The 22,948-nt window shown below is 34.1% G+C and overlaps 1 protein-coding gene, 1 non-coding gene and 1 pseudogene across 3 annotated transcripts; all 3 read left to right on the plus strand.

Annotated features, from left to right (window-relative positions):
* The first annotated feature begins 1,359 nt into the window (after window positions 1-1,359).
* LOC143549007 (arogenate dehydratase 3 pseudogene) lies at window positions 1,360-2,290 on the plus strand (annotated as a pseudogene).
* Window positions 2,291-8,189: 5,899 nt separating this feature from the next.
* LOC143549008 (DDT domain-containing protein PTM-like) lies at window positions 8,190-18,445 on the plus strand. 2 transcript variants are annotated; one of them, XM_077040028.1, is made up of 10 exons: window positions 8,190-8,352; window positions 9,140-10,055; window positions 10,787-11,416; window positions 11,487-12,669; window positions 13,494-13,788; window positions 14,448-14,572; window positions 15,272-15,750; window positions 15,833-15,861; window positions 16,629-17,183; window positions 17,272-18,445. In XM_077040028.1, the coding sequence occupies exons 2-10, from the start codon at window positions 9,178-9,180 to the stop codon at window positions 18,222-18,224; spliced, it is 5,127 nt and encodes a 1,708-aa protein (XP_076896143.1). In that variant the 5' UTR covers window positions 8,190-8,352; window positions 9,140-9,177; the 3' UTR covers window positions 18,225-18,445. The 2 variants fall into 2 exon arrangements, with proteins under 2 accessions (XP_076896143.1, XP_076896142.1); XM_077040027.1 differs by lacking the exon at window positions 8,190-8,352 and having other exon boundaries at window positions 8,705-10,055.
* A 2,352-nt stretch (window positions 18,446-20,797) lies between these two features.
* On the plus strand, window positions 20,798-20,870 carry TRNAA-AGC (transfer RNA alanine (anticodon AGC)). The gene has a single exon. It is a non-coding gene; the product is annotated as a tRNA-Ala (tRNA).
* Window positions 20,871-22,948: the final 2,078 nt, after the last annotated feature.

Below are 22,948 nucleotides of genomic sequence, written 5' to 3' on the forward strand. Positions count from 1 at the left end.
GTCGACGGTAAACATCATAATTAACGGAGATAAATAATAACACTCACAAGGAACCGTCATCCGACAACAGTTTGAAGTAGTCAATGATCGGAAGAGCTTCAGAATCCATGGCTGCCGTTGATATTAAAAAGCAAGAAAAAGGTATAATAAAATAACTAAATAAGGCCAACATATATAGTTATATAGACCAACAACCGGCCGTTCTCATCTCCGGACTCCGGTAGCCTCCATCGCGTCAGTTTATCCGACTTTTAGTTATTAATTTTTTCAACTGATGGATTTGGGAGCCAGTTTCGCAATATATGCTTTCATAATAGAAGAATTTCAGTTTTTTTTTTCAATTATTCACCACATGTATTTGAATGTTAAGAAACGAGATACTATATAGTCTTTAGCCCTTAAACGTAGTGAACAGCTTAAGCTTTTAGATAGATAGGAGTATTCAGAGGTTGTGAACTAGACTTCCAGCCAAGCCAGACAGCAGGCTGGTAGTAACTTGTCTTCAAAACCCCATGATACTCGCATGTCTTCTTTTAGACTAAAATGCAATCGAATTTTATACGGGTTACATTACCGGATATCTAAACACGCGTGTTAGGGTGTGTTAAATGAGAATGATTAAATACTCGTAAAATATATTTATTTTTTTCACATTTGATCAAGGTTGAGATTAGGGGATGGTCCCTATTGGTGGAATGACTTTGTGGTTGCACTCTTCAAATGTTATTTTCCAAAACCAACTATGTCGAATTGTTGGTACATATTTCAAAGCGTTTAAAAATTAAAATAGTTGTCACCTTACAAAATATCATTTGTAACATTTTTCTAAATAAAACAGCCTATGTTCGGTTTATGAGGAGTGTGGGATGATAATGTCACGATCCCGTATCAAATAAAAATAAGTGGAACCACATATTAATCCCATCTAACCTAAGCTCCTAGACATTTTAGGCATTTGTCAATTTCTGTTCCCTAAACTCCTAAAATTTATTTTGTCATTATTCACCTATAATATAACTATAAATATTCCTCCAACTTGCTTGCATTTCAAAAACCACAACTCTTTTATCTTATAACAAAACAACTTAAAAAATGTTTAGTTTTGGTCTATCTTCTAGCGTTAGTCTCAACAAGTCAACTATTCTGAAGCGGTCAACTGTGTCTAAACAAGGTCAATTCACCGTTAAATGCAGTACAAACAGTAACGGTGTTAACCCGTCTGACGTGGCGGCTTCGGTCAATAATTTCATTATAGCCGGAGTTAGTAAAACTAAAACAGACTTACGGATCTCGTGTGCCATACTTTCAACCGGTAACCTACCTAAACCGCTCACTAACACCGAAACGTGTCCATGTCCGATGCGTGTTGCTTATCAAGGCGTTCCTGGCGCCTACAGTGAAGCAGCCGCCAGTAACGCCTATCCTAACGGTGAGTTCATACTTGTGACCAATTTGAAGCAGCGTTTCAAGCGGTTGAGCTTTGGTTAGCAGATCGTGCTGTATTACCTCTTGAAAACTCACTCGGTGGAAGCATTCACCGGAATTACGACCTCCTCCTCCGGCACCGACTCCACATTGCCGGCGAAGTCCAGCTTCCGGTACTTCATTGTCTCCTAGCGTTACCTGGAGTCAGAAAACAAGATCTAAAGCGTGTGATTAGTCATCCACAAGCGTTATCTCAGTGCGAGTTATCACTCACTAAATTAGACCTAAATTTCACACGAGAAGCGGTTTACAACACCGCCGGAGCAGCTGAATTGATAGCAATAGGAAACTTACGTGACACGGCAGCAATCGCATCGGAACGTGCGGAGAAGATTTACGGTCTGGACGTCCTTTGCAACGGTATTCATGACGATTCCAACAACGTGACTCGATTTGCGATGCTCGCTCGTGAACCGATTATACCGCACATGCATCGCCCGTTCAGGACAAGCATCGTGTTCGCTCACGATAACAGCACGGCCGTGCTCTTCAAGGTGTTGTCGGCGTTTGCATTTCGGAACATTAATTTGACAAAGATCGAGAGCAGGCCTCACCGGATCCGGCCAATCACGTTCACCGACAAGGCTGACATCGGCACGGTGAAGCAATTTGAGTACCTGTTCTATGTGGATATTGATGCATCAATGGCGGATGTTAGGGCACAAAACGCGCTATCAGAGGTTCAGGAGTTTACCTCATTCTTGAGGGTGTTAGGCAGTTATCCCATAGATATGACTCCATGGTCTCCTTCCGGTAGAGAGTTATAATAATTAATTAACATGTTATTTTGATAACGTATAGTTGTACTTGTTATGATATCAATAAAGCATTGTATCAAGGGTACACTTAGCCCGAACCATCCAATGTTAAAATGAAGTTATTTAGAATTATTACTGATTATTATCATAAATATATACATGAACAAGACACAAAGACTCAGGTATAATACATTAACACCAAACCCGTTTCTCACACATCAAAAACTTGTAAGACTCGATACTTGAAAAGGACAGGAGTTCAGCATAAAACTGATAAGTTTGCAACTTAAAAGGTACTAAACTGCGCTAAACTAATCAACAAATAGCACCGAATTATCTCATATCTCACATTATATTTTCAGCATTAAACCATTATACTTTTAACACCCTCTATAGCTAATCTTTGGCTAAGTGAGGACCACTACGATAGTAATATATACACCAACCTTTGCTGTTATGTTTGCAGCATTAAACTGTCATACTTTAACACTATACCAATCTTTGGCCATGTGAGTACCAGTACTATGTGACACCAACCTTAGCTGTATAACAATAAAGGATATATTAATATAATCGTTTTAGAAGGGCGTTCAATGGTCAGATGGTAGAGTTTCTCAACATTTTCTTTTTAGGCCCTAAACATTGAAAGTTCCAAGACTAATTATGTAAATATCATCATCATCATCGTACTCAGTATATCCCACCAATAGCAAAGCTATGGTAGGGTCTGAGGAGGGTAAGATGTAGACAGCCTTACCTCTACCCTCTAGGAATAGAGAGGCTGCTTCCGGTGAGACCCCCGGCTCGATAGTAGTTTTGCATCAAGCCTTGGACATAAGGCACATAACACTCAACCATCGCCGATTGGTGCATGTACCCTTGTCTTTCGGCTATCAACGCCACCACATGATGCCTGATTAACCTTCCGCCACTTTTGACGTTATTTTCACAAGATTGGTAAAATAACGTCAAAATTTGTGCAATTTCACTTTTGCCCACCCGAGGGTTCACACATATATACATTATATGCGCGCACCACAAAGCTGGGCGATAATTATGTAAATATATAGTAAAATAATCATTTAGGCGTATGTAAACAAAATCGTTATAAGTTGTTTGGAGCATGCACACAACGGTAGTTGGGCATAATATCCTAAGTATCATAAATAGGTACTATTGTTGCATGATCATAGCATTAACAAGTCTCACAATCATGATTAATCACGAATTAATAAACAGTCAAATAGTTCCTACTGAATTCATCGCATTGTCTTAAATAAACTCTACATATAACGAAGCCACAGAATCAGATATTAGTGAATTGTATCGATCCATGTCTTACGAACTTTCAATGGTTTTAGCAAAGTGTTGCATTCTGTACGGCTGTGAGATATTCCAACAGACAATGTTCTACCATTATTTTCTCAACAGAAAAAAAGGCATAATAATACTTTATAGAGATATATACATATAACCTATGACTATCACCTAGTGGTATGGTGTTTGCCTCTCGTGATTTTAGGTGTAACAAAAAAGTTGTTAAAATATAAATATAAATATAAATATATACATATACATACACCAGTGGCTGCTTATTTGAACACAATAATCTCAAAACACAGTGAAGAAAGCTGAATATGATTTGTGCTACAGAAGTGAACTTAATTTTAGATAAATTAGTATCAAGTTTAATTGCTTGTTGCGTCCACATCAAGTTCAAATAAAGTGCATATATATAACAATTTCGGTACAGATATTAACCATTTGCATACGAAAACCAGAAGACAGTAAAATTGATAAAACAACAGATAATATAGAATTGAATATAGACTATATAAACAGCAACAATAATCAGATTTATCGGACCATGAACCGGTTGCAAGAGGCAATAACCAGTAGAAAACACATTAAATGCGAAGAATAATACCTCGAAATGATCCGGAATAACGTAGGGCTAAAGCTAGGGTTAGTATGGAACCTGGAACAACGATCGCCAATCACGTAAATTCGATGTTGATTGCTCCGCCATTGAAAACTGATGAATCAGATGGTGTTCTTGGTTGTTCCTAAATTTGGTGTATAGCGAAGAAGATTCCAACAAGGTGGTTTGCCCGAGTGGGTTAAATAGGTGCGCGTGGGTTCGAACCCCACAGCCACAATTTTTTATTTGTTTTATTTTTTCAATATAAAATATACAGTTTTTAATTTTTGTATCAAGTGAAAATTTCTTCTCTCCAACAATTTCTACTTTGCAAATATGCTTAACCATAAAGTTTATTTTTCATCCACAACCAAGATGCCGCTATGATGAATAGATTCATTATTATGTTTTTTATTCGCCCAAACTTAGACAAATAGAACAAAGTGTGCAATGATTAAGAATAATTAGCAAGTTCGTCCTCAATATTATACTCCCATTTAAAAGCAAAATTTCTATACATATATCTAATAAGTTTAACTAATTCATCAAACTCATACGGTTATAGAATAAAATAACTTCAAACACATTAAGCTTTTGGCTTCATTTGGAAATAATTACTAGACATGATGTTAAGAGTGTGACCCGCGTGAGTTGTAGAGGAAACTAGTTAGGTAGCTAAGGGTAACTGGTTAAGAAACCCAAATTTCCTTGTAAATTCTTGCATTTAAGCGAGAAAGGGCAATCACATGATATGAATGGAGAGTTTTTAATAATCGCATTATATGTGGTTATCTTGAAAATTAGTATACAACAGGACACAAGGACTATGTTTACGGTAAACAAGTGTAATTTGAAATCAATGAACCTTGATCATACGTGGGATGAGAGATACTTTATTGCGGATCTCAAAAATATTGCACGATGTATGTCAAGACTGGTATGTGACAATACAACAAAATCCTGTCCTTTCATTCCTAAGTTACGTAGTGATATTAGACATTTGTGGGAACACCAACCAATCAACCACACTCTGGTCACAATTATATGTTCAAGGTTTAGAGCGTTGTCGGCTTTGAGGGAGGGAGTAGAGGATCGTCCTAGGCCTCATTATTATTATGTTTTTTTACAAAAATATTTATTTTAGTTTATACTCAATTCATTTAATCCCATTTCTTTTATTAAAAAGTTACACAACTCAAATAATGACCCAATAAACTCATTTAAATTTTTAATTGTTTAAACTAAATAATAAAAAAAACCTCTTTTACTTAATACTTAATTTTTATTTTTTTTTTGTATTTGGCAATTTTGGCCAGATTTATTTTTTTAGGATCATATGAACTGTCCATGGCTTAGAGTAACACATTGAACAATTCAAATTGCACCAACCACTAAAAATGCTACAAATTTAGAGACACATATCAAACACTTGCATAATGCATATACACTATTTTTGTTTGTTTACAATTTAACTAACAGTGTTTTAATAAGTACTTTTAATATGAAATGATCGAAGTAAAGTAACGTTCATTACTTCATTTCCCATTTTGCATCAAAAGTAAATAATAAAATAAGAGGAGACACCTTTGATTATTCAAAGCTAGAATAAAGTAGGCGGGTAAAGTAATACCACAGTCCACACCAAACTTATTCCCGCCAAATTCCTAATCGGTTTATTTGCTGCCTTGTAGCTAAAATCCGAGTTGACTCGCTACGTTTGAATGGGACTGGAATTAATTTTCAATGTTATATAAAAAATAAAATATTATAACTTTGTCAAATGTATTCGATGATTTTGTCAATTACAAATAACTTTTTTCCTCCCTTTCTGATACACGTTTTTTAACGTTTATTTTTTCATGTCATTAGAATCTAAGTTTATTTCACTTCACTTCTTTTTATTAATTTAGTCATTCAGGTACTTCATGAATCAAATATTCAAATAATTACACCAGTGTTAAGTGTAATGACCTGTAACTACACTTAGACAGTTTTATAAAATATTATGCGATTTTTTCTAAATACATGCTATTTATTTAGTATAAAGATTATGCATACGCCATGTGTTAGTGAGCATCTTAAGCTATCATTCCTTGTGCATATCTACGCCACTCGTCTATCTATCTATTTTCACATGGGGGGGGGCATATTTTCTTTAAAATTAAACATACATAACCTTCTAAAATGGGTTAGTCATTGCTAATCGTTTTGATAAAACAAATGATTTATAAGGGCACCAAGCATCAAAAAAATTATTCAAAGGCAAGAGGATTTTCAAGGATACCATTTACATTAGTAACTATCGATGAATGATCATTGGTGTATATGTACTTTCAATGGGTCATAAGGTTTATATATGGACGTCAATTTTTTTTACATTAAGTTTTGATCGATTGGGTGTATGTGATTACTGGTGATAGACTCACATCACACTGATGTAGCCGGCCAAATGGACACAACTACATGTAAAGACATATATAAGCAAGGCTTTAGTCGTATCACATATGAATCAAGCTAAACAAGTGTCCGGTATAGAGAGCCTTAGGTTTTACATATAATACATATGAACTACATAAATATATATCAAATGTTTCTTGTTATATCTACATTTCCTTTATGTTAAACTAATGGTGTTGTATTTGCTCACATCTTGCGTATTTTATAAGTCATTTATGATAATCAAACGTTAGTTTGTTGTCACTAACTCGTTACAATAAAAGCACGTTAGGTAATTTGATAAACCGATCACCTTAAATTTATAAGAATACATGGTATTATTTCTATGTATATTATAAGAACACGTGACATATTATACAATTAAAGACATGTCTATTACATATTCAACTATAAGCAAAGAATTGTATAAATATAGTGTAATAAGCAAAAAATTGTATAAATAATTACTGTAGTAATAATAATAATTACTATACAGTTATATATACTCTAATATTAACATAACTAGCTTTTAAACCTATGTATTACATGAGCGTTGTCAAATGACCGAAATTTAGGTATTTAATTATACGTATTTATAGATTTTATATTGAATTTATAGATTAGTTTTAATATTATCACACACACATACTTCAAACGCTACATTTAAATTTTAAATTTTATAATATTGAAATAATGTTTTAAGGTGGCATAAAATCAAATATTGATGATTACCTAAACATATTAAAGATGTATATGATCAATACGAATGCACGTTAAATAGTGGTTTACAAACTTTAAGATTATTATTATTATAAATTTTGTATTTATTCAACAAAATTTGAAGCAGACACATAATTAAATATATATCTATTATAAACATATGCCACTAATTATTATACGATAACAATTCGTAAATCATTACTTAACTAATTTAATAATACACTGTTTGATTTTAAACTTATTATATATATGTCCAATAGTTTTATATGTTTTTTAAAAAATCATGTCAAATTTTATATAATATTTAAATTTTAAAAGTAAAATTAGATGTAACGAGATAGTAAAAGTTAGTGTGATTTAAATTACATTAAATATTTTTTTTTCATATGGGTTGCAACTAATGGTCATACTAATTGGACCATGACCCATGTATAACATAGATTAAGAAGAGTAGATATTAAAAATTACGATGAAAAATTAGCGTTAGAATTAAATGTGGTTATGACATCATATTATTATTTGTGTTTATCCATATAGGTAGATAGGTTGATTACTCTAGTTATTTGTATATTTTTTATAATAAAACTTATTTGTATTTGATTCAAACACTAACATAAAAAATTTAATTTAATATATTTATATATATATATTAGACACACAACTATATAATGAAATGTTTTAAATACACAAGATATCAAGGGCAACATAAAAGGAAAATAATATAATTTCCACCATTACGTGTTTAACAAAAAAGAAAGAGGGAAAAAAAAATTTTAAATCGTAACCGGACGAAGGCGTGACGAGTTAACCGACTCGGACGATTCACATCCTAAAAGCCAACACGCACACTCTTCATTCGTCAGCAACAGCAGCAGCAGCAGCAGCAGCAGGTATCTATTTATTATTCCCATTTTCTCTCTAGGGCTATAACTAATATTCACAGCGGTTAACACACACACAATAATCTTCAAACCCTAATTATTATTCTCGTGGCGGCTATTGGCTATTGTATTCGTATTCTCTTCCGAAGAGGTACGGTTAATTTCTCCATCGGTTTTGTTGATTTCGTTAGTCGTAAATATATTACGCGATAGAACCAGTCTGTATTAATCATGTGGATTTATTTAAATATTATTATTATTTAGGAGGCATTGTTTTAGGTTACAGCATTTGATTTCTGTTGATATTTATCAGTCGTAACTTGATTACGTGAAAACACGAGAGCTCGTATTAGTCATGTTGATTTGATCGTTTTAGGTTATAGCATTTGATTTTTGTTATTGTGATTGAGATTTGTATTAATTTTCATTGAATTAGGGTTTACAGGATAAATGAATTAGAATGAAATAATTTGTTGTTGATGTTTTACAATTCAACCGTCTTGTTCTATAGCAATTTTATTTAATTTTGTTAAATGTTGTTATTGTATTTTGACTATAAAAGTGATTTGTTAGGTTTCGCGATAAGAACGAATTAGAGAGAAAAGTAAGAATTAGGCCACTAACTCATCGACGTTTATTGATCGTTAAGTGATTTGTTACAATTCTATCGACTTGTTATATAGCAAGAACATATGAATTTGTAGTTGATATTTTACAATTCAATCGTCTTGTTACATAGCAATTTTGTTGAAGATTGTTATTGTATTAAGTAGTGAAGTGATTTGTTAAATGAATTAGGTTTTGCGATACGAACGAATTAGAGAGAGAAACGTAAGAATTAGGTCACAAACTCATTGACGTGGATTGATTGTTTTTATCGTTAAGTACATGTGCAGACAGACCTAATTAACAACTTTAAGTTGAATTGTGGTTTACAGGAAGTGTGTTTTGGAGTTAACTGGAAGGGGTGGGGGTTATGGAGTCTGCGGCGGTTAAGAGTAAGGGAAGAAAAAGGAAGAGGAAGGCAGGGGAAGATGAAGATAAAGATAATAATACGAGTAGGAGGAAGATAGTGCTTGGGATGAGTTGTGTGGTGCTTGTTGGACGGTATGTGAAGAAGGAGTTTGAAGGAAGTGGTGAGTTTCTCGGGAAGGTTGTTTCGTATGATAGCGGATTGTATAGGGTTGTGTATGAAGATGGTGATTTTGAGGATTTGGATACTGGTGAGGCGAAAGGGCTTCTTGTTGGTGAGAATGAGATGGATGGTTCTTTTAGGAAAAGAAAGAAGTTATTAGATCAGTATATTTTGAAAAAACATGGAAAAAAGGAGGCGGTTAAGTTGAATGCTGGTGCTAAAAAGGTTGAAACTGTTGGAAATGATAATGGTGTTAAATTGGTTGTTGATAATAAGGTTGATGATGCTCTGAAATCGGTTGTTGATGATAAGGTTGATAACAGTGACAAGGTTGAAAGTTCTGCTGTTAGTGAAGCTCAGGATGAGATGGATGTGGATAGTGAATCTTCTAGTGATTTGAGTGATTATGAGCCGTCTGCTGATGTGACGGAGGTTGAGCGTCCTTGGGTTCCACCGCCACAGTTGCCGCTTTCTTCTGGAAATCTTGGGGTTGCGGAGGAGGACGTGCCAAACCTTTTGTCGGTGTATAGTTTTTTGCGATCGTTTAGCGTTTGTTTGTTTTTAAGTCCTTTTGGACTTGATGAGTTTGTTGGTGCTCTAAATTGTTCAGTTAATAATACTCTGTTGGATGCCATTCATGTTGCCCTTATTCGTGCTTTGAAGAGTCACGTGGAAAGTATTTCATCAGAAGGGTCTGAGCTTGCATCAAAATGCCTCAGGTATTTATTTACACTTGTTTTGTTTCCTTAATTAGTGCACTGTGTAGCATGTGGTAAATTACATGCAAAACTTTGAATTTATGTTTAGAAAGATGAATTATAGAGAATCATAACTAAGGAAAATCTTTTAACTGACCGTATTTATTTACCTCATTTTTGTTTTTTAACTAGTGCGGCGTGTTACATGCACGGCTTACACATGGTTAGTTAAATACACACGGTTAGTTAAATGTAAAACATTGAATTTTTGTTTAGAAATATGAATTGGAGAGTCATAGCAAAGAAACAATTTTATCAATGAAGTATTTATTTACCTAATCATTGTATTTTTTAACCAGTGTGCTGTGTGGCACGTGATTTATTACATGCCTACACATGGTTATTTACATGCAGAATATTGAATTAATGTTTAGAAAGATGAATTGGAGAATCATAATAAAGAAATTCCTTTTATTGGTTATACGTTTAGATATTTTTTTGGTTGACACCAAGAGTGCTTGAAGATTTTTTACAATGGTCTAAAAAATATTAATGCAAAAGACTAAATATACATTTGTACATTATAAGTTGAGTATTTTCACTTTTGTATGAAGGATTATAATAGTGCAAAGCATTACAACCTTGCCATTTGTTTTCCAAAAAAAGGCATGCATTTGTTATTTATATAGATTTTTGTTTTCATTATCATCAACTTATCGTTATTGATATTGAAAACTTTATTTTTTGTCCAGAATCATAGATTGGAGCTTGCTTGACTCATTAACTTGGCCAGTGTTCATAGTCCAGTATCTAACAACAATGAGATACACAGAAGAGCAAGAATGGAAAGAATTTTACACTAATGTTTGGGAAAAAGACTATTATACCCTCTCTGCAGGTAGAAAGTTAACCATTTTGCAGTTGTTATGTGATGATGCATCAAATTCTGCAGAAATAAGAACAGAAATAGACAATCGTGAAGAATCTGAAATTGGCCCCGATCCTGATGGAGTTACTGTCTCAATTGCTGTAAAAACCTCTAGAAGTGGCCGCTCTTCTAAGAATTCTTTGCCCAAGGACCAAGAAGCTGTAAAAAAGGTTTCCGATGTTGATGATGATGATGATGGAAATGGTGATGAATGTTGCCTATGTGGCATGGATGGGACTTTAATATGCTGTGATGGATGTCCATCATCATATCATTCCAGATGTATAGGAATGATGAAATTGAGTATCCCTGAAGGCGAGTGGTATTGTCCAGAGTGTACAGTTAACAGAATCGGGTCAATTGTTACCAAGAAAACATCTCTTCGTGGTGCTGAGGTTTTCGGCATTGATCCTTACGAGCAAGTTTTTTTGGGATCTTGTGATCATCTACTAGTGTATGTTTCCAGAATCCTAATTTTAGTTTTTAACACTTGCTTCTTATCATATGTCGTTTCATGATTGTAGGATTAAAGCTTCCACAAGTTCGGGCTCACATATTAAATACTATTCTTCGGTTGATATTCAAAACGTTTTGCATGCGCTTACATGTTCGGCTGAGTATACATCTTTATACATGGAAATATGCAAGGGTATTTTGCAATATTGGGAAATTCCTGAAAATGTATTTTCTTTTTCTCACTCGGTTGGAATAGATAATAAAAGCGGTATCATTAATGCACAAGATGTAGTTATTACTGCTGAAAATGTTAACAGTGTTGCTGAAAAATGTGAAGAGTTAGGGTTTGGTCAAGACTATTTGAATGAAAGCAATATTAAAAGCATGTGTGATTTGCCAACACTGCCCTCCGAGAATGAAGAAGTTGAGCTAGGGCTTGGCCAAGACTCTTTGAATGAAAGTAATATTAACAGTGTGCGTGATTTGCCTAAATCGCCCTCTGAGAATAAAGAAGTTGAGCTAGGGTTTGGTCAAGACTCTTCGAATGAAAGTAATATCAAGAGCGTGTGTGATTTGCCAATATTGCCCTATGAGAATAAAGAAGTTGAGTTAGGGTTTGGTGAAGACTCTTTGAATGAAAGTAATATTAACAGCGTGTGTGATTTGCCAAAATTGCCCTCTGAGAACAAAGAAGTTAAAGTATATATGGGCTTATCTTTTAAACCACATGCATACTTAAATGTGTACATTCATGGAGATTTTGCAGCATCAGCTGGTGCCAGTTTAGCTATATTATCATCAGAAGAAAAACTGGGAACACAAACACAATCTTCAACAATCAGTCATAGGAAACTTATGTCCGCTAATTACTCCCTTCAAGCAAAAGCATTTTCTCTTGCTGCTAAACGTTTCTATTGGCCAAATTACGAAAAGAAGCTTGGAGAAGTTACTAGAGAAAGATGTGGTTGGTGTCTTTCTTGTAAAGCTGTTGTTAATAGCAAACGGGGGTGTTTGTTGAATGCAGCTGCTTCAAATGCCATTAAAGGAGCGTCAAAGATTCTTTCTTCTTTGCGGCAGTCAAAAAATGTGGAAGGCAGTCTTGCTTCTATTGCAACTTATGTTATGTTCATGGAAGAGAGTTTGTATGGTTTAACAGTTGGCTCGTTTTTGAATTCAAGTTACAGAAATCAATGGCATAAACATGTTGAGGAAGCTGCGAGTTTGGGTGAAATAAAGACCTATTTGCTTGAAGTGAGTATTTTATCCTGTAATTTTTATTAAATCTTTTGTTTTCTTTTAAATAATCTAAACACTTAATAGTAGTTTGACTTCAAACCTGTCAAAGCATATTTTTTAAACAAACGTGTACTAAAAGTCCATTCGTTTTGCCATACTTTTTTTTGTTTCTAATATCTACTTTTATTTTTAGCTCCACCATTATGGACCTAAGGCAAGTTCAGTTTTGCAAGTCATACATATAGGGTCGTAAATGAACCGAACGTTTAGAGAACTGTTTGATGGGAAGTTACGAACAAATGTTCGATTCATTAAATGAATGAACGTGAACAGAGTTCGTGTTTGTTTGCCTTTGTGTGAACGTTTGGTAATGTGTTCGTTTATGTTTGTTTTTTGTTCATTAAAGGGTTTTAATATTTTATTTTTTAATGTAGCTAATGCCAAGTACTTCACTTTATCTTTATTTTGGTGATCATGTTTAAAGCTCTACTTTAAGAATGTTGATTTTTATATTTCGAATTAATATATGTTAGTTTGTGTTTGTTTATGAAATTAACGAACGGACACAAACAAACATGAACTATAAGTTCCGTTCGGTTATGAGTTCGTGAACCGCCTGTTCAATTAATGCTTATAGGACGTGAACAAGGTCTTGTTCAGTTCGTTTACAACCCTACATACACATTCCAAATATAAACCTAGGTTGTTTGAACAATTGAAAACAAAAAGTTGTAACAATGTTAAATGAGAACATATGATGCATTTAGCTTTTTTTTATTTATATCATTATACATTTATGTCATGTGATCATTGATAACAATCTTATTGGTTGTATGTAGTTTGAAAGGAATATCCGCGACATTGCATTTTCAACAGATTGGGTTAGGCTTGTTGATGATACGGGCTCTGAAAGTCAACTTGGTCAAACGGCTAAAAACGTGACGGGATCAACTCAAAAACGTGGCCTCGGTAGGCGTGGTAGAAAGGCAGTTGCAACAATACCTGAAATCCCTGATACTGACGTGAAAGATTTATCAACTGATTTGGCTTGGTGGAGGGGTGGCATGCTTTCTAAGCACATATTCCAAAAAGGAATCTTACCACAAATGATGATTAAGCATGCTGCTCGACAAGGTAAAGTTAACGGACCGAACAAACACGAATGAAGCATGGTGCTCGTTCGTTTAACTTTAATTGAACAAACAATCGAACACAAACAATTAAACAAAAGGGATTCTTTTGTTCGTGTTCTTTCATTAGAAAATTGAACATGTTAATGATGGTTCGTTAATAGTATAAGCGAACGAACATAACTGAACACAGAAAAATGAACATAGCTGAACGAACACCAATTAAAAGTAAACTAAACATCAATCTATTGGGCCTACAAAAAATTACTAAATTATAATGGGTGATATCTTAATTCATAAACTAGACTAAATTACAATGGGCCCTATAAGTGAATATATAAACAAACGTTCACAAACAAACATGAACTAACGAGGCATGTGTTCATTTTCGTCCATTTAACTAAAAGATCAAAAACATTGTTCATGTTCGTTTGTTTATCAAATAAACGAACTATCTACCGAATGGTTCACTAAAATTTCCGTTCGTTAACATGCTTATAAATAATTAATGTACAAATCGTCTATTTTAGTAAATTCTATCTGTTTGACTTCAACTAAATCAGTTGCGACCTTTTTTTCTGTAATCTTATTATTGTCGTCACTAACAAATGTGTTTACGGGAACATTTAACTCATTTGTGTTAATTTAATTTTATTTAATCAGGTGGTTGTGGGAAAATAAATGGTGTGCAATACGTTGAGGGTCTTGAAGTTCCCAAACGAAGCAGGCAGTTTATTTGGCGAGCTGCAGTAGACATGAGCAAGACTGCGTCGCAGCTTGCTCTTCAGGTAATTTTTTTAAAAATGGCTTGATGACTTGGCTAACCGGGCCTTATTAGCAACATGTTAAATCGGCTTTACTGTAAACAAACCAAACGAGCAAGAGTGGAGCATGTTCATTTAACTGTAATGAACAAATGATTGAACACCGACAGTTATACGAATGATGTTTTCTTGTTTATGTTTGTTCGTTAAAATAATGGATGTGTTCGTTTTAGTTTATGTTCGATTGTTAAATGTATAAACGAATGGTTCGAACATAAATGAACGAACATACCTTAAGTAGATGAACAAATGTTACTGAGATAAAACCAAATAAAAGTAACGTGAACAAAGTTGGCTTAAAAAGGTGAATGCATATATTATCGAACGTGAAGTAACGAGCTTGAACACATGTAAACTAAAAAACATAGATGAATGCAAGTGAACAAGCATAAACGAATTAAAATGAACGTTCACGAATGAAGCATGTGTTTATTTTTGTTTGTTTATTAAAATAAACAAACATAAATTAACTTCTCACCGAGTTGTTCACTGAACGTTAGGTTCATTTACAGGCCTAGGCTTCAGTTGAAACATGTCATTTTGTATGGGTCAAGGTGGGTTGGTTATGTACTAAAGTTTAGCCGTTCTTAGATTCATCGCGCTTGTTATAAACGAGATGTAATTAACTAATTATTAACATACTTTTTTTAACTTTTGCAACAGGTTAGGTGTCTAGACCTCCACGTGAGGTGGAATGAACTCGTTTGTCCTGAACAAACTTCTCAGGAAGGAAAAGGTCTAGAAGCAGAAGCATACGCTTTTAGGAACGCATGCATCATTGATAAGAAAACTTTAGGAAACAAAATCAGTTACGGTGTCGTTTTTGAAAATCAAAAGCATCTTCCCTCTCGTGTGTTAAAAAAAATATTAGAAGTAGAAGAAACTGGTGACAAAAGGTCAAAAAACTGGTTTCTTGGGACACACATTCCTTTGTATCTTATCAAAGAGTATGAGGTGGCAACTGTGGCGGATGTAAAGAACAATTTGCTTATTTCTGATGTTAAACACGTGAGCCGATCATCAAGGTTGAATAAAAAGCAGTTAAATTCTTCCGGAAAGAATATATTTTCTTTTCTAGAGCAGAAGAGGGATAATATGGGCAAGTGTTTTTGTACTTTTTGTCAACATGATGTTTCATTTAGGTAATGTTTTGTTGTTTTAGTTAACTGTTCTTTTTAATTTTTGTTTTATTTTCACTAACCTATATGGTTTTCTGTTTTTTAGGATGGCTGCAAGGTGCAATGCATGTCAAGGTACGTTACTGAGCTAACCATATCTTTAATCACATTTTTGGTTTTTTTAGTTGTGGCAATATGACCTGTTTACTTTGTACGGTTGTGTTTGATCTCAAACAAATCAATAATAATCAACAGCTAAAACTAGGCTTGTAAACCAACCGATCGAACACGAGAGGAGCATGTTTGTGTTTGTTTTTTATTTTTAATTTTAACTGAACAGACGATCGAACACAAAAAATCAAAGAACATGGTTTTTTTTATCCGTGTTCGTTTGTTAACGGAATGAGCATGTTCATGTTTGTTATTTAAGAGTATAAACGGACGATTCACGAGCGAACATGACCGAAATATGATTGACAGACATTACTGAGTTTCAACCAGTTAAAAGTAATCTGAAGTTCAATATTTTAGGGTTAAAAGGTTATTACAATTAGCCTAGGTTTGATCATTTTAGCAAACGAAAACTAACGTTATAAACAAATTTAAATGAATGAAGACAAGTGTTTATGTTCAATTTTTTTAGCTAAATGAACAAAAATTGTGCTCATGTTCTTTCGTTTATTAGATAAATGACCTTGCCAAGTAGTTCACAAATTGGTTAACTAAACATACGGTTCGTTTAAAGGTTTATTTTTATATGTCACTTTTCTGATATTGGATTTTGTAAAGAACTTTTAGAACAAAAAGTACTGGATTTGTCACTAAACGCGTGGTGTTTATGTATGGTTTTAAGTGTGTGTGTGTGTGTGTAGTTTTTGAGATTAATATTTCTCTTGTTTCAGGTTATTGTCACGAGCAATGTGCTGTTGGTACAAATATTCATATGACTGCACGGGTCGAATTTATAATAACCTGTAAACATTGTTACATCGAAAAGGAAGCCGCACGTAAAAATGAAATTGTTGTTGATTCGCCCACTAGTCCGTTACTCTTGCAAGGTAAAGAAAGTCAGCGTTCAGCAACCGTAATTAAAATCAAATTTGGAAGACAAAACGGCCACGAAAGACCGTTAGAATGCTCAAATGTTAGATCCAGTCAGCCTCAAAAAAGTAAAAGCAGTAACAAAAACAGTAAAAACCGTTCGTTACAGTCCATTGGCCAAAAGCCGAAAAACATTAAGTCAAAGAAGGGATCAAAGAAGAAAACCAGCAAACGCAGCAAGTGTTTGGGGCTGATTTGGAAGAAAAAGAATGCGGATGACACTGGTGTTGAATTCCGGATTAATAATATTCTCTTGAAGGGTAATCCAAATGGGCATTTGCTGGCACCTAAATGTCACCTCTGTGCACAACCGTATAACTCGGATTTGATGTATATTTTATGCGAGAATTGCAGCAGTAAGTCACTTGATCTTGTTAATCATCTAGCTTACCCATTTTTAAAATGAATTTGATAGATTTAATCATGTTTTATATGCATTTGCAGACTGGTTTCATGCTGACTCGGTTGATTTACAAGAGTCAAAAATTTTGGAATTGTATGGATATAAATGCTGTAGGTGCCGAAGGATCCGGACTCCTATCTGTCCTTACACGGATCCCGTTACCCGGTCGAAGTTGGAATCGAAAAAGGAAGCCATTGCAAAGAATCAGAAGATCAAGAATTCAGAACCCAAACTTGAACTCAATTCTGATTCCGATTCCGATTTCGATTTCGTCTCTGAAACCAATGACGAGCTAATAAACGACTGGGAACTTGATTCCATTTCGGATTTTGATGCAAATGTTCAAGAGGAACAGGAACACGAACACCCTTTCTATTCTTTTCCAATGGTTGACCAAGTCAACAATGACAAACTCGAAAACGATTCTGGACCCGGCCCTAAAAAGCTTCCTGTTAGGAGACATACAAAACCGGAAAGGGAATCCAATCCCGGTGTTGACGGTTCCGCATACTCTGGAATCAACAACCCGAATCCAGACCCGATAGAATCAACTCCAATTGTTGAATGGGATGTTTCCACCAATGGGTTTGCGGATGACATGATGTTTGACTACGGGGACTTAAACTATGAAGACATGGAATTCGAACCACAAACGTATTTTTCGTTTAACGAGTTGCTTGCGTCCGATGAAGGCGATAAAGTGGGCCCAAACCCGGACCCGGTCCCACAAGTGACGGGACCAGCACCGGGCGATGGTAACCCAGATCAGTATCAAATGGGCGTAACTTATGATGAACAAGAACCCATGTTTTCTGTAGAGTCTGGACTCGATATGGTCCCCTGTAGGGTCTGTGCACAAGCGGACCCGTGCCCGGACCTGTTTTGTCAGACTTGTGGTTTGTGGCTCCACCAGTATTGCTCACCGTGGGAAGAAGACTCGTCTTGGGAGCCTGAGACGGGGTGGAAGTGTGGCAGCTGTCGAGAGTGGTCTTAGTTACGGTTATGTTATTTCACCGAGGACAAAATTGCTTTTTCGCCCTTCTCTATAAACCCCTAAGCAAATTGCTGTTTTGTTGAGATTGTACAGAACTGCTGATGGGGAGAGATGGGTGTGGGTGCATTTATGCCATTTTGGGAGTTATGTGATGGTGTACTTGACCCTTGTAAGTAGTTTGATAGATACATTTTTTAATTGCTTATGTTATTGATTGGGTTTTTTTATAGATATTTTACTTGGTTATTTTGCAATGTTTTATGGTGGTAGTATGGTAACTAAAGGGATTGTTTTACACCAAATTGACTTGTATGTAATCACAAGTTTTGGTGTTTATACATATTGCTAAGCATTTAGAAACTGTACTCGTCGTATGAAACTCGTGAACTTCAATTGAAGTCTCAAGATGAAAACATACATGACAAAAGATTCATCTCCTTTAAGAAACTACAAACTAAACTACCCTACAAGATTGGAAGTATACATGGAAGTTGTAAATAAAATAAACATCGGTAAAAAGTTTTCAAGAAAAGATAAAAGCTAACTTTCAAAAAGAAAATCTGAGGCTAAGTTTAACAAGTTATATAATGCTTGTTTCTACTTTCAATATGTTATTTAAGTATCCAACGGCCACCCTGAACATTTTCAAAATGTGACACTAGTCGAAACAATCTCGGTTAGGCCATTGGCCCACTGTGGCCATGCCTTCAAAGGTGAACCATGTGTCTCCAAAACAGGATCACACGGCTATGCGAGCCCTCCAGAAATTCAACATTTTACAAAAAAGATGGGGACTAAATTGCAGTTATAAAAACATGAATGATTTGGGTGATGTCAAAAGTGTATCAAGTTTCGTGCATATATTGAAAGAAAAAGTAATACTAGTTTCATATGTATACATATTTGTGCAATATTGCAATTGAGAAATTCAACTCGTGACCAGTTTTTTCCTATATCAGTCAAGCCATCAAATGATTCAAAAGATAATTATATGCTATAAACCATTATTTTTTTTATATAAAAGAAATTAACATGATAAACAAAACTAACTAGCTACATCACTTATGACATCACCTTGTATATGTGAACGTGTTACCTGTATGTTTTGGTTATGGAGTTGTGATATCGTTGGTAACAGGCATGAGGGGTCCTGAAAGCTAAAGTAATCTCAACTGGTGCTATATTTGCGCTCTTTAACGCTGAAGCGTTTAAGGTGATCATGTTTTATTTCTTCCATCATTCGCTTTTCCTAGCGCTTATACACGTGCAAACTGTAAAACATCGAATTTCCAATGAATAAAACCTTCACGATGGGCAGACGCCAAAGACGAAGCTGGCATAACAAAACAAGAGGCAGGTTTCTAGTCTTGTTCACTATACATAAGCAATTTTGTTTATTTATTTTTGTTTTGTTTTGTTTGTGTGTGTGTTTGTAGGAAGCACTTGAAGAGAAGAAGAAACGATGGTGGCATCTTTGGTCTTCATATATCATTTCTAAGAGAGATGATTTCTTCTTTCATCATTTTAATGGGATAATTTTTTTTTCTTTTTTTCCTGTTTATGAAATTTTGTTCACTATCTGGTGCCTTTATTTTCCAACACAGTTTTTACATTTTCAACCTAACAATAAGCGGGTAAAAGATTTGCTACGCGTAACAAAAACATAATAACATAATATTACTTCATGTTTTCATATATAATAACCACCTTTATTAATTACTTATCTAAGTGACATGGATCATTCATGTAATTGACCTATTAACTTAAGTGACTCGAAACTTGTTCCAGCCCGAACCCACTTTTGATCTATACCTGGACTAACCCTTTTGGCAGTCATAGATATAACTTATATTTTACATAAGTTAATCAAATATATGTTTTATAATGCATAGTTAAATTAATTGTCATTCAAAAAAAAAGTTAAATTAACCCGTATTGACCTGAACCCATCTTAATCTTTTTTTTTTCTAAATGACCCTTCATAACCTAAACCCAACCCATCTAGACATACAAAAAGCAATAAGGAGCCAAGTATCATAATTCATAAGGGTAAGACATGTAATGTTGTAAATATAGGATTAATTGCTAATCGGAACATCATGCAATCTCATCTAATAGGAATAAAACGCAATAAGGAGCCAAATATCATATGGGGTAATAACCATAACAATCTATTTAAAGTTATTACTTGAGGTGAATATATAATAGAATGACCATTATAATCTAATATACCGGTTCACCACTTTACCTAAGGGTTGACAATTCCCGACACAATATGAAACGGATAATATTTTTGGTTGTCAAGACTAACATGCTTTTAGCTTTTAATAAACATGCAGTGTGCAAATTGACTTATCCGATCTGTTAATTAAATTGGTTACGTTCGGGTTGACCTGGTTAATAAAATAGTTTTGAGTCATTAATTTTCAGAAGGTTAAAATATAAAATATAAAAACAGGTGGAATCAATTACAGTAGTTAAAATAAATTATCACAAACACAGATACATGATACTCATGTGTTATTAACGAAACTGTAAATATGTTTGCATACAAGAAATAAAGTATCGTTAAAGGGGATGTAGCTCAGATGGTAGAGCGCTCGCTTAGCATGCGAGAGGTACGGGGATCGATACCCCGCATCTCCATTTTTATTTGTACTTTGTTACTAGAGCATGAGCTTTGTATACTTGGTTTAACTAGGCTTACTAACAAACATATTACTATAAAACATTAATGGGTTGTAACAATTTTATAAGACCAACATGCTGACTTTAGTACAGGTTTCGAACCCATTGACTAGTTAATCCGTTTGATTCGTTTAGATGAATCGCTACATAGATTGTGCTTGGGTTACATCAATCTAAGTTTGTTTGTGTTGGTGTTAATGTCTTTTGAAATAAAAAATATGCGGGTCATGTTTGGGTTCATCAATTCAAACAATAACCTGACATGATTGCCATCGCCCCATATTAATCGAGTTTATTATACGAGTCAAATGGATCAAGCATGTTGATAGCCGTCCTAAATGTATTTTATTGCACACAACCTCCTAAAAGGTTAGAATAAATGTGTGATTAAATTTGTTTGAAAGGAAACATGTCAAATGTGGCTCCTAAAAGGTTAGAATACATTGTGTGATTAAATTTGTTTGAAAGGAATCATGTCATACGTGGCTTGGGCCTTGGGGTTTAAAGTGAATAGTCGCCTAAGTGTTTCAGGTCTACTTGAGTTGACCCCGTTTTGAATTGCACAAAAATGACTTGTTTTGACTAATACTCGCTTATATACGAATGTCGCGTACTAGGCTCTTCTTTTTTGAAATTTCATGTCTTATCCGATTAGTGATTTTGTGATAAGTAAAATACTTTAATATGTAAGCGCATTATCCGTTATTCATAAAGATACCCTATCATATACGAATTTCAAAAGCTACTACAAAATTTGCAATGATCATTTCTAACATGAGATCATACACCATGATCCCGAAATTTGATTGGCCAAGAGCTAATTGATTACTAATGCATATATGATCTAGCTAAATGATTAATAATCCACCAAATACCCATGCTTTACTAAATTCTAATTTTGTGAAGAACATATTCTTCTTCTAGTGTGAACTGAATTTCAATAAACTCAAAAGATAGATGGTAGCACTCAAAAAGCAATAATGGTATCTTTTAAGTCTTTTCCTATGCTAGCAACTAAAAATTATGGTCCGGTATTTAAAAAAAAATCAATGCCTAGACGAAATAGGAAAATAGTCATAACTTGAAGAAACATACCCATGAATGCTTTGAAATTCTTTTACTTTTGAGTCAACACCTAATATCTACAAAGTAAAAAGGGTAAAACACAACCACCGCTCAACTTAAATCGATTCACACACACATGGCTAACTTTAAGTATTTATTTATTTATTATTAATTTTTTACATCGAAATAAAATGCAAATGGACAATAAGCTACGCTGCTAGCCCTTAATATATTTTGTATGTGTGCATTGATGAATGAGTAATTTGAATACATGACTAACACTTGGTAATGATAAGTAGTGGTGCGTTTTATGTGAGTGAGGTATTTTATAGAACAGTTGAAGTACCGTTATCGAAATGCATTATATTGCAGTGAAGTGCATTCGCTCTATGAAAAATAATATACTTACCAAACACATTTATTTATATTTGAGAAACTTATTAAATATCAATAAAAAATATTAGGTTTTCCTATCAACTTAAGAGATATATAATATTAAAAATCTATAAGCCCAAGGTCGAAATTATTCTTGTTTTTTCTCAAGTGATATATAATATTAAAAATCGTTTTAGATTTCCAGACAATGATGCATATCAATAATGGGTGATGAATAATGTTATAAGTTAGTATATATAGTGGTGGTTTAACATTATTTTCCATCATTCTTAGTTAGGGGGTTCAAACTCTACTTTGAACTTTATTTTATTGTAATTACAACCTCTTAACTTGCCAAGTCTACAAGGTGTTAGACTCGTTTTAATAAAGTTAGTATTTATATAAAAGTTTTATGTTGTATTTCTTTGGTGGTGTTTTGTTGTATTTTTTATGGTGTTATGGATTTGGGTTTAGCGTTTTGCTTGTCCTTATAGTATAATCATTTTTGTTAGTTGTTTAAAAAAAATATTGATATAAAAGTTTATTAAAAATTTGTTCTATAAATTTGTTTTGAAATAATGGTTAGTTATATACAA

This window comes from Bidens hawaiensis, unplaced genomic scaffold (genome assembly GCF_021521415.1).
Source record: "Bidens hawaiensis isolate Kalapana, Puna unplaced genomic scaffold, B.hawaiensis_p1.1 tig00015346_1, whole genome shotgun sequence".
NCBI lineage: Eukaryota > Viridiplantae > Streptophyta > Magnoliopsida > Asterales > Asteraceae > Bidens > Bidens hawaiensis.